General features: G+C 37.9%; 1 protein-coding gene across 1 annotated transcript in view; it reads left to right on the top strand.

The window, feature by feature from the left end:
- The first annotated feature begins 8423 nt into the window (after positions 1-8423).
- The window catches only part of LOC150007811 (uncharacterized), an 83216-nt gene continuing 78986 nt past the window's right edge, over positions 8424-12653 (top strand). The window contains exon 1 of the mRNA XM_090280833.1: positions 8424-8774. Coding sequence (XP_090136959.1) covers positions 8706-8774 — 69 coding nt within the window. The 5' untranslated portion in view covers positions 8424-8705. The remainder of the gene's footprint in view (positions 8775-12653) is intronic.

The following is a 12653-nucleotide window of genomic DNA, read 5'->3' as shown; positions in this document are numbered from 1 at the left end:
GATGTTAAGTAACTTGCCCAAAATCACACTGCTAGCAGGCAGAGGAGTGAGAAATTGAACTCAAGTAGTCTGACTCCAGAGTTTTGGCTTTTAGCTACCACAGTCTGCTTCCATGCCCTGCATCTACTCAGTGAAATTTTTTTTCCCACAAAATCTGTCTATTAAAGGTACTTTAGATCCCCAAAGTAAGGCTTGTTTTGCAGGGGGGCCCTTGGACACCCTGTGCTTATTACCTCCTTAACACTTACCAAAGAGCCCTGAAATTGCCTGCCAACCTTCCATTATGAGGTAAATAGCATATAACCCATGTTTGTTAAATGAAATAATGAAATATGTGCTTTTAAAACTTTGTATTGTTACCCTGCTGAACCGAGTTATTATCACACCCAAAGGTGACCAGTTGCATCCTGCTGAATGATTGCATTGCCTCTGGACTCCCATCTTTTCAGGGCAATGTTCTCTGCAAATGCGCATAATAATAGCATGTGCCCAGAGATACTGTGAGTAGTTAATGAGTTATTGATAAAGTGCCTAACTCAGTGTCTGGCTTGTACAAAGCACTCATGATATAGTATCCACTGTGGTAGATGGTGCTAGAATATTCCATTCAACACTTTTCTTTAAAGTTACCTCCAGACCCAACTGAAATTCCTGCCTCCAGCCTACATGTCTCTCCTTTCTCATCTTTCCCTTGTGTTTTGCCATCTGGAATAAAGGACAAAGTGCCAGAAGCCACAGAATAAGTAGGTCTCAGCCCCCAAGAAAAGAAATTGTACTTGAATACTTGAAATGCAAGGTGACGGAGACACATTATTCTTACATTGACACCTACCAGCATATATTATAGAATATAATACAAAATTTGCATGCATTTTTCAAAAGATAAAACAGAAGTCTTCAAGAAAAATTCTTATTTGCAGGTGGCTATTTTGAGTTAATACCCTCAGACTCCTTTGTAAACTAAGTCCACAGCCCTGTGACAGTACTGTCTGACACCTGGCAGAATATCCAAAACCCTTCCTGACTTCTATGTGCTGTGTGCTCTTTCATAGTCACTGGTTTCAATGAGAACCTTCTCTATGCATGTTTTAAGATAACAATAACAATAATAGCCAACCCTTACTGATATCCTGGAGTGTGCCATGTACCCTGTTAAATAACTTACATATGGTACATCTTTACATTATTCTAAGGACTCAAAAAAACATAGATAGAACTATTATCACATCTCAAAGATGGGAAACAAGCTTGGAAGGCCAAAATAAGGTGTCCCAAGTCACATAGCTGGGAAGTGGTAGAGAGACATTCAAACCCAGGCATCATCATGCTTCTCCATTAGTCACTAGTGCAGTAACTCACTGTTTTATTATTATTATGGTATTGACTTAACTATGCATATCAATTCCCTGAGATGAAGAGGAGAAACCTAGGTCTTTTATGTAGATTGTCTCACTTTTTCATCCAAACAGTGGTGATATACACCTAATAAACTAAATAAATACAGCTTAGCACAAAGACCCTTACAAATAGGTGGAAAGTTTTACTTTAGATCCTTATTTTTTTTTATGATTTCATGTTTATTTTGTATCTAGAGTACCTTAATAAAGCATAAATTTGTGTTACATTTTTAAAGCATTTCAATGGTCCATTTCGTTATAAAAACAGCACAAATTGTGTTAAAATAAGACCATTCCACTTTCAATACACTTTAAGCCCTTCCAGAAAAGCTAAAATATTGGTACTCTGTTCAGCCAAAATTGAAAAGAAATTCTAGGCAGCACTGTCTAGTAAAACCCTATATTAAAAAATAAAAATAGAAATATAAAATGATAGGCTAGATAAAGAATACATATTTTTTTAGATATAAATAAACAGAAGAATTTTAGAAAAACATATTAGTCTTCCTCCACTGTGCTCACCAGCTTCCATCCAAATGTCAAGTTTGTACTTCAGTGACAAGATAGTGTGCATACAAGAAAAAGTCAAATTAAAGGAGAAACACATTCACTAAAATGCATTTAATCATTTACAATGTCTGCTTTTTCACAATTCAAATGACTTTTGGTTGCACATAACTTACCAAAGTAGCCAGTTTCTCTTCAGAATGTTATCATATTTTTAACTAAAATTATTTTTCCAATCCATCTGGAAATGTCTGAACTTTCCATCCAACTCCTTACCAGTAGACCTCTTTACTTTATATACTCATGGAAAGATTCATGTAAACCTTATGACTCAAATTCAATCAAATTCTTCATCACTATCATAATCAGGTTTAGATGAGTTTATGTCTTTTGATTAACAAGGTTATTTATAGGAAAAGGTTATTTGACTGATTTTGTAATCAGTATTGGGGGCAGGGGAAGAGTCATCATAGTGAGTAGCCATAAATCCTCAAACAAATTTGTTACATAAGTGTTATAAAAATAAGCTTTTAATTTCATGGTGCACATAGAGATAAAGCCAAAGATCATGCTTATACACTATAGAAAACAAGACTCTGAGACAGGTTACCAGTTTCCCCTCACGTCTTCTCAATCAATGCTAGTCACAATAGCCTATTCCATTACATACACAGCATGGTGACACATTGACCAGAGCAACCCTCCCACACCACAGTTCATTTGTGCTGTACCGAGAGAAGAAGCTAATGAACCTCTTTTGGACAAGTCAAGTTGAAAATATGATCTTCTAGCCTCAGAAATTATGTTGAAAGGATGAGTGTTGAAAAGAAAAGAAGAATCACTAAAAACACAAAAAAATTACATCTTATAAAAAGGCAGTAATATCCATTGCTATCTAGAGTTTCTCCTTCATTCTCAAAGTCATTCAGAAGGCAAGCCAATTCATAGGTAATAATGACCTTTTTAGAATGCTCTGCATATCTGCTCTCTTCATTCCCAGTGACTGCATCCATGTGTGTTTGCATATGGAAGTGTGTATTCATGTGTTTGCCAGGTCTCCATCAAGGAGATTTATACAGTGACAAAGTCTTGCTACAACACTGAAAATACCCTGACTGAGGACACAAAGTAGCACTATAATAAGGACAGTCAGATCAAAAAGGAGCTCACAAAACTATATTTTCTTTCAAATAAGCTGTCTTTGGAAGTTCTAAATTCTTTGTATAATTTAAACAAAGGAATAGAACTGAATGGATAAATGTGAAATCTGGGAAAGCTGTAAAATTCAGTTTTTGTTCAATGAATTATTGCTAATATTCAAATGAGCAATTACTAACAAATTGATTTGTCCCCTTGGGCTGCATGTTGTCACACTGCCACAAGAAAGAGAGAATTTCTTTATGTCTTTGTGTCAAAAGAGGCTATATAATAAATATGTTCAGTAACATTTCATAATATAGAACCAATGAGAGAAAAAAGCAAAGAGAGAAAAGGGGGATGCAGCGCGGGTGAGTGGGCTCAGGTAAAGAGCAAGTAACAGATATAAGAAGGCAGAATGAATTTTTAATCAGCCGTCATAGCTTCTCTTGAACGGAGGAACCAAATTTTGTAATTGTATGTAAAATATTTCAGGTAATAGAGATAAATAAAAGTTGAGTTTATTTGGTAATCTAACTAAGGCCATTTCCCTAGAATAAAGCTGAATGCCTTAAATATGAATTAAATGTTACTATCAAATTGAACTTGCCAAGACAAATGCAAGTCTTTTTACTGCTTTATCTTTCTTAAAAGTGTAATGACTAGCACATACTTGACATTCAATAATCAGTGTCAAGTCAGTTAACATGACATTTTTTTTTTTTTACCTTTTTGCCAATTAGAAGAAGGCAGTTGATAAATACTGACTTTATAAGGAAGTTGTCTATTTATAAAATGAATGACTCTTTTTTAGCACAGTGAGAATGGAAACAAATTACAAGTATGTGACACTTACTTAGTCTCATCTACAAAATGGAAAACAAGCCATTGCTACTTGCATCTTTTCTGCAAAATGTCGTGAATCCATCCTGGTATTGATTCTTTGTGTTTGTACATAATTATTTCTCTCAAAGAAAAAAATATAATTAACTGATACTTTAGGTTTGCTTTTTCTTTTTTAACTTTTTCTTTGGTATATGCATAAATTAAATTGAATCTGGTAAAACCAAAGCATTCTAATTTTTATATTAAAAAAATTTTTTTTCACATTGTATGAAAACAAACCCAGAATCCTCAATGAGCTTTCCTAATTCCTAATTACATACATCACTCCTGCTGTGGCTGGTTTTAAGCATATGATCAAGTCATCCAAGCTAAAGAGGAATGTAAAACATTTCTTATGATGTGGTCTATTTGTGTCCCTTTCTCCTTAGGGATATTTGCCATTAGACAAATATCTTATTATTTATTATCTCTTGTATTTTCCAGAATGCAATTTAAAAAATCTTTACATTTCATTCAACAAATAAACATATCACACAAAAACACTTTAAGCTATGGAAATATAAACTTTCTAAAAAAGTGTTACAGCAATGTATGTCTCTTATTTTGTAAAACTAAAATGTAGAGTTATTTATTATTTTTTGCAAGGTACTTTCATATATAATCTAGTATGGCCAATTGCATTTTATTATGAGATGCACTTTATTATGATTATTTTACTGATGAGAAAGAAACTGGAGGCTCAATGAACTGAAGGAACTTGTACAAGGTCACAAAATTAGACACTGGAGGTTATTAAATAGATCTCCCAAATCATTTTATCACACTTTCACTTCATGTGTATATTGGTAGTCAGTCTTACCTAGCTGATTTTTTCTTTGTGTTATAGTTTAAACAGTATTGATGGGAGGAAAAGTGAATACACTATGCAAAAGCAAATAGAGATTCAAGGGATTCTTCTTAATATTAGAATTTTCCATAAAAAATGATGTATCCTTCTAGGGTAGCCATGTCATTGAGGCTTAAATAGGAAATGGTAAGGACTGAGGGTCATTTGCTCTTACTAGAGCTCAGCACTTTGGTTATGATGGGAGTTTACTTAATGGTTTGAAAATCTCAAAGGTATTTAATAATTTCTTAAATTATCTGGTGCTAAGGTCCCTGATGGTAGCTCTACATAGCTTTTTATTTAATTGATTTGAAAACCATTCCTTGATCACCTAGCATAGCTCAGGTACTCCACTGTATTCTGGGGCTGCAAAAATGAATAAGGATGTTTAATGAGAAGAGGAGGTAAGTCAATAAGTTAATGAAATTAAAACAAGTCCAATATGCAAATAATATGTTCTCAGAGTTCAAGGGTTATTTTCTTCTTTGGGCATAAGCAGTAGTTTTCATTCTTTTGTATTAACTCACCTGGCAAAGGAGACATTTTGTTAATAGTAGTCACTGGGGCCTATCTGCAGGCAGCTTTATTTATGAAAATTGAGGTAAGAATGAGATAAGAGATGCCTTCTTTTCCTTAAGTAGTCAACACACTGTACTTAACACACTTCTCTATTATTGCAATGACCAAAATATAGTCCAAAACAATAGGCTACCTGATCTGGTCAGAATCCCTGTCCTATACTTCTTCTTCATCAGACTGATCTCTACTCATTTTTTAATGCTCTGCATTAACATTAACTCTTTGAGGAGAATGGAAAACTTTGTGGGCCCCCTGACCCACTCTAAGCCACCTTGCCACTCCTCTAAACCAAGATGAGGTTAATGCTTATCTATCTCTCTCTCTCTCTCTCTCTCTCTCTCTCACACACACACACACACACACACACACACAGTGTCATTTTGATCACAATGTGTTTCTTCACTGGACTGTAACTTCTTAGTGATAGAAACTACTGATGCTTATATTCACAGGACCTTTAGTTGAACCTAGTATAGACTAGGTGACTGTGGCAACATTTCCAAGAGGTGGCATATAGTGGGGAGGAGGAGGAACAGGAATTAATCACAACCTCTTCCATCATAGTTTCTATTAGCCATCCCTTCTTCACCCCAAATAAACATGCAGGACTTAAAACCAGTATGTAGAATCAGGACAAGGGCCCTAGCACTGGCTTCCTACCAGATGCTTGGAGAGCCCCTCCCACATAACACTCAAACTCAACAAATCCCTGTTGAAATACTTGTGGGAGAGAGGCTAAATGAGGAACTGGAAAGAATTGAAGTGGCCCCGATTTTTTTATTTTTTTAAATCAGGTCTATTGAGCTATAATTTGCGTACAGCAAAGTTTTCTTTTTTTTTTTTTTAATATATAAAGTTTGATGCATTTTGACAAATGCATACTTACATAATCACCATCATAATCATGACAGAGAACATTTTTATTATCCTCAAAAATTCTCGTTTTAACTACCAGAGTTATAAGTGAACTCTTTAGAAAAACCACAAAACCTATCTATGTTGCAGGTTAATGTACTCTTGCACCTTGGACAACTTAATCGATCTCTCCAAAATGAATAGTTTATTTTTCTCTGGTCATGATGCCTTCATTTGGTTGTATTGAACGTTTCTTTTGGAAACCTCAAAGCATTTAGCAAATAAGAATGCATTGTTATTTTCTTCAAAAAAAAAAAAAAAAAAGTGGCCCTAGCTGGTGTGGGTCAGTGGATTGAGTGCCAGCCTGTGAACCAAAGGGTCACTGGTTCAATTCTCAGTCAAGGCACATGCCTGAGTTGTGGGCCAGGTTCCTGGTTAGGGACATGTGAGAGGCAATTACACATTGATGTTTCTCTCCCCCTTTTTCTCATTCACTTCCCCTCTCTCAAAAAGTAAATGAATAAATAAACTGGTCCTGCCCTGGCTGGTGTGGCTCAGTGGATTGAGTATGGCCTGCGAACCAAATAGTCAATGGTTTGATTCCAAGTCAGGGCACACGCCTGGGTTGTAGGCCAAGTCCCCAGTTGGGGGCATGAGAGGCAATCACACATGGATGTTTCTCTCCCTCTTTTCTCCTTCCCTTGCCCTCTCTCTAAAAATAAATAAATAAAATCTTTAAATAAAAATTTTAAAAACTGGTCCAATTGTAGATATTTGTATTCTACTTTAAAGAAGTCAATCCATCTCTTCCCCAATTCACCTGTACATTTCTCTTCTTACCAGAGACTGTCATATAAGTATTTTAACTATGTTAGGTAGGTTGTTTTTAATGAGGTTGGTTTTATCAAATAGGTATTGTGCCTTTCCTTTACTTATGGATTATGTTCCTTTGTGGTGACTGTGAAAAAGCTACACATCCTGGGAACACTTGCAACATTTAGATTGGACTGGATGGACAAATGGAATGACACAGCAAACAAATGAGAGACTAAATAAATGAGTGAGTGAATGAAGGAATGAATGAGTGGTTGCCTCCATTTCATGGATGAAGCGCCCCATGAGAGGCACAGTGAGGTCAGGTGACTGGCAGAAAGCCACACACTGATGTTGGAGCAGTGCCCGATCAGACACCAAGTTTATTTTTTTTGCTCTCAGTTCCTATCAATTCTAATTTTTACAAGTCCCCATAAAGTATCAGCATTAAAAAGTAAAAATGGGAAAATTGGACATGCACAAATTTAAAAAAAATTTTTTTAATGAATTTAATGTGCAAAAATAACACAAGTCACAGATTTCAGGGGCTGATTTTCGCTTGATAAGACGAATGTTTTACTCTCTTATTCAGTAGACCTTCTCCACTAAATGGATTCGTAATACTTTTTGGTGCACTTTATGTTTCTCCATAGCACCACATTTTGTATGTGCCTATTGTGTTCTCTTTTAACAGGCTTCTTTAGTGAAAAAAGACACAACTGCCTTCACTGTTGCTACTGTGTTATGACAAGGAGGGAGAGGATGCTCCCTTTCTCAAAGAGGCTCTACCCAGTGAGAGAGCGTCCATTGTCATGCCTGTGCTTGCACTTTTTTCATTTTTCCGCACATTCGGACAGATCAGGAATGAATTTGATTAAATTTCCATTGAGAGGCTTTTCCTCAGGAATACATATCAAAAGAATTCGAATGAGCACAAAATAAAAAACGGTCTGCGTCTTATATGAAATTCGGATTTAAATGGTTCCTTACAACAACCAAAAAAGAAAAAGCTATTAAAGTAGCCCTCCCGCGGGGAGTCAACTGCTTTTCTGTGCGTCCTGAGCTAGTTAGTGCCCTCTCTCCATCCGCTGCTCAGATCTTCAGGAATCGCTGCGTCTTTCAGCAGCGCTTTCTCTCTCCCTCTGCCTTTCTGGTGCGGCTCTCCCTCCCGCCCTCTGGCTTCTGCATTTTCTTACTCCTTCTCCCAGCTGCTTAACTACAGCTCCCACTGGAACTCGCACAATCAAAAACAGCTCTGCTCCCGAGCAGCCCCCAGAAGCGCATCACCTGGAGCAGCGCGACTCGTCCACCGCACCCGCCCGCAGAGCCGCCGGGTAGCTGGGGGCGCACGGGGTGGGGGAACTTCTCCCGCGCGGCAGCGGCAGCGGCAGCAGCATCTCCCCGGAATCCGCTGCATCCCAGGGTCCTGTAACGGTGATGCATATGTTTCTGTTTCGGAGCAGTGATGGCAAGAGGAAAGCCACTGCCGATGGCCACTGAGAGTCGGGTGAGGTTGCTGCAGTAGCCGCTGCTGCAGAATGTGTGCGTGAGGACCTGCGCCCCACTGGATTCTCCGTCCCGCTCTGTCTTCATTAACTGACTCTAGGAGGGAAACCGGGAACCAGATGCACTAACCAAGCTCGTGCCACCTTGGATCTATTACTGTGAATTTCCCACTGTGGAAAATGGTAAACAAAGACATGAATGGATTCCCAGTCAAGAAATGCTCAGCCTTCCAATTTTTTAAGAAACGGGTAAGAATAGGTTTCGTTTGTTTCTTTTGTTTTCTGCCCTTCTTTTAAATGCCTTTGATTGCTTGCCTGAGTAAGCCTGAGGTTTTGTTGCCCAACCCTGAAGGGAAGCCCTGCTTTTCTGGAGGCAGTGGGCCAGCTGGGAAAGATACCTGCCTTGATGTAAATTTGGGGGCGGGGGGGGGGTTTGCTAGGAAGAGTTGCTTTGGGAGGACGGGGTTGGAGTGGGTTGCCTTAAGGAGGGTTTGAGGTGAGAAGGGAAATTTCTCAAGCAAAGCCACAAGATTACAAGCAGTTTCAAAGTGACTTGGCCTGGATAGAGTTACTGCTAGAAATGTAGTCAGGGACTAATTCAGCAGCTTTCTCTCTCATCTGGGAAGGGTTCAACTTTTTCCTCCCCTTTCATTCATTCGCTCAGTCTCAAGTGCTGCATTATCTTCTTCATCCCTCAGAAGCGGCTGCTCCGGCTTCCCAAATCCATTCAGCCAGTAACTTGCTCACTGTATTCATGGTCAAAATAGCAGAGGACTAGAATGACCTTTAACAGAAATGATGGAATCCAGCATTTCAAATCCTCTATTTCAAGTTGCCTTAGTTTTGCTTAGTATGACTGCCTTTCTTTTAGAGAGAGCAGTGGGCGATCTGAATTCAACTGAGAATATGAGGTCATGCTGCTGTGTATACATTTATGTCTTAAATTCCTTGGTCTTCCATTCATAGTATTAATGTTACATTGGCTATAAATGAGAAAAAATGACTTTTATTTCTGTGTGTTTCATAATAAGCTTGGTTCCTTGCCATGGTCACACTGACGGTTTATAGAAATCTACAAATGTATACACTAGTGGGAGGTAAGAAATGAATAATTGTTAAGGGACTGATGACTGACTCTTTTATGGAACATTTCTTAAGCAACAGAAGCTTCCTTCAGCCTCCAGCTACCCCATCCTATTTAATACCATCAAAATGGCTTTCTCCATTCATTGGTACTTCATTCAGGTCCTTTCTGTGCCGCTCCTGATGCAGTCCTTCACTTAAGCCACCAGCAGACCACGATGAATTACAGACTGGGCTGGACCACCTCCCTGCACTAAATGGGCACGCAGGGAAGACAGCATGCCAGGCCCAGCCAGAGGGCTGGTCCAGGCTCCCACAAGCCTTTGACTGAGTTCTGCTCAGTAAAGCAATATCTTCCTTTGAGTCCATGGGTCAAAACATATGTATTAAAGCCAAAGCAAAACCACCCATCTCTGGTTGCTGCTCATGGAGCCCAATCGCCAGGCGAGGTAGGTATCTCTCTAGTGCAGACATGAAGCTGAATTGAAGCAAATCATGCAACTTTTCACAGCTCCACAATGCTTCTTAGTTTTCCCTGTGGCCAAAGTATTTCTTTCCAAGGGAAGGGCGCTTTATGAAAAGTTAAGTTCCAACAGCCAACAAACATTTTGCTGATTAAAAAAAAAAAAAAAATGCCATAGCCCATACTTTAGTACTTAAACCTTTTACTCTCTTTTAGTTAATTTATTTATTTGGTGATACTGGTGGAGTGGAATAGGAGGGTTGGTGATAATTTAAAACTCCTCAGTAGGAATCTTTGATATACTAAGGAGTTGTCAAGTAGACTTTTTAAGGTTTTCTTTCTTTCTTTCTGCTTTTGAAATATACCAATTGATAAACTAATTCATCTTTTTTTGGTTGCTTGTTTAAAAGCATAATTCATCAATAACCTTCAGCTGGTGCCTCTGTAGACCTTGAATTTTGGAAAGAACTAGCCAGGGTACTGATGTCTTATCTGAGTACATGCAGAAAGAAAGAAGTTTACACCAAGATCTGGCAGGCAGCTTCATCTGCCCTGAACCTGTGTCTATCATTCGCTGGAGATAGGGTCAGAAAGCCTCCTTCCTGCTTTCCTTACTCCTCAAGGATGGCACACAAAACAGAATGTGACTTTGTGTCAAGTCATGACACCTCAGGGATAAATTCATCAGTTCTTATCAACTGGTTCAGTTTATGGATGACTTTATTTTGAGTTTTGCTTTTCTATTTGTTTGCTTTGGTTTTTAATTACACAACTAATTCATAAATAAATGTGTAAAACATTAAGACAATACCAATTTTTCTCCCCAATCTTCCTTCCTTCCCTAGAAGTAACTGTTGTTACTATGGAGGTACCCTTGCTTTCCAGACCTTTCTATGCATTTACATACACATTTGCATTGTTCTAGAATGCCTGTGTTTTCAGCAAAGAATAATCATTTTTATATAGTCTAGTGTTCAACTTACACACATTTCTGCATACTTTATTTTTAACCTACTTGGACAGTCTTACAAAGTGAACCTTTTGTCCAGTGCCCACATAAACCATGACTGGAGCAATGAGGAAAAAACCATAGGTTTTTTTTAGAGCTTACTAAAAAGACTAAGGTTTAAACCCAAATTTTGATTACAGAAAGCCTGACTAGTGCTTCCTATATCTCTGAGACATCCCAAATGGAGAATAAGAGGCTCACCAAGAGAATATAGATTATCTGTCCCTGTCATTGATTCACAAGAGTAAGTGTAGCCACCACTCATTTATTGAGTGCTTATTATATTTTAGACATCATGGGCAAAGTGCTTTGCATGTATTATTGCATTTAATCCTCACAGCAACCTTATTAAGTAGGGAAAATTATTAAATGTGCAAAGTGCGGCTTAGAGACTTTAAACAACCAGCCCAAGTGCACATAGCTAAAAAGTGGCAGAGCTAAAATTTAAACCTTGTTTGGCCCAAAGCCCGTATTCTTAATCCAGACTTTTATTTGAAGTCACCCTTCCTCCCTTTTTTTCCATAACACAATTTTGATTTTTTCCCCGTCAATTAAAGTTCATATGCCACTCCCCAATTTCCAAGACCTGTGAAGAAAGACAAGCCTCTTGAAGCTCCTTCCCAGCCCTCAAGTGACAGTGACTGAGGCAGCTCTGAGGAACCTGGCTTCCAGGGACACAATCTGCAGAAATGCAGACCTGGTGCATGTTCCCTCAAATCCTTTGGATTTATGCTTTCCACCTCTCCTTCTTAAATGCTCAGCTAAATCAGCTCATGTTCATTTAGTTGATAATTGCTAAGCTAAACTCAGTTAAGAGTTCTACTTTCATTCTTTATGTGTTAATAAATTAGCATTAGATGCCTATGGATTATGTGTTATTCTTAGAGTCTCTAAAAAATTCATTTAAGGTGAATGGAAAATAATGTCCTTACCAGTTTTATCCTCACAATCCAAGCACTTTAAAAGTTCTCAGTTGCGCTAATGATAATTCATTTTTGTGGATTTAAAGATTTGTTTGTGATTCAGATTCTTTCACTGTGACTCAGAAAACACAAATGACATGATCTTCAACTCGATAATTCATTTTGGTAATAAAGTAGGTAAAAATGTCTTCTACAGCCATAATTACATTACCTTTTATAAAATTTCAAAAGGCATCTAGCCATACACATTTTTGGATTTGGAATGAACCTTAGAAATCCTCCCATTGGACCTTCCTGTTTGAGAGATGAGGAAATTGCGTGCCTAGAAGGTGAAGCGCCTACTTAAATTAGAATGACGTTAGGCCACGCCTCCAACATACGGTTTTCACTTCTAGATCTAGTGTGCTTTGCTCTTACTTCTGCTCTCAGGCAAGTCGAGTGCTTTATGCCTCATGCATTTTTTTTTTTTTTTAACAAAAAGAAAGAACAAAATACAGTTCTTATCTTCATAGAGGGAACTGCATTGTGACCACAATCTTTGGCAAGACACTTCTGTCTTGACACAGTATTTCATGATTTTGTGAACAATTTCTTGTATTTTAATAACAATAAATTTTATAATAACAATCACTTATGTAGCACTCATATTC

This window comes from Furipterus horrens, unplaced genomic scaffold (assembly GCF_987537825.1).
Source record: "Furipterus horrens unplaced genomic scaffold, mFurHor1.1.pri manual_scaffold_6, whole genome shotgun sequence".
Taxonomy (NCBI): Eukaryota; Metazoa; Chordata; class Mammalia; order Chiroptera; family Furipteridae; genus Furipterus; species Furipterus horrens.
Note: the sequence above shows the minus strand (reverse complement) of the source record. Positions and strands in the feature narration are given on the sequence as shown.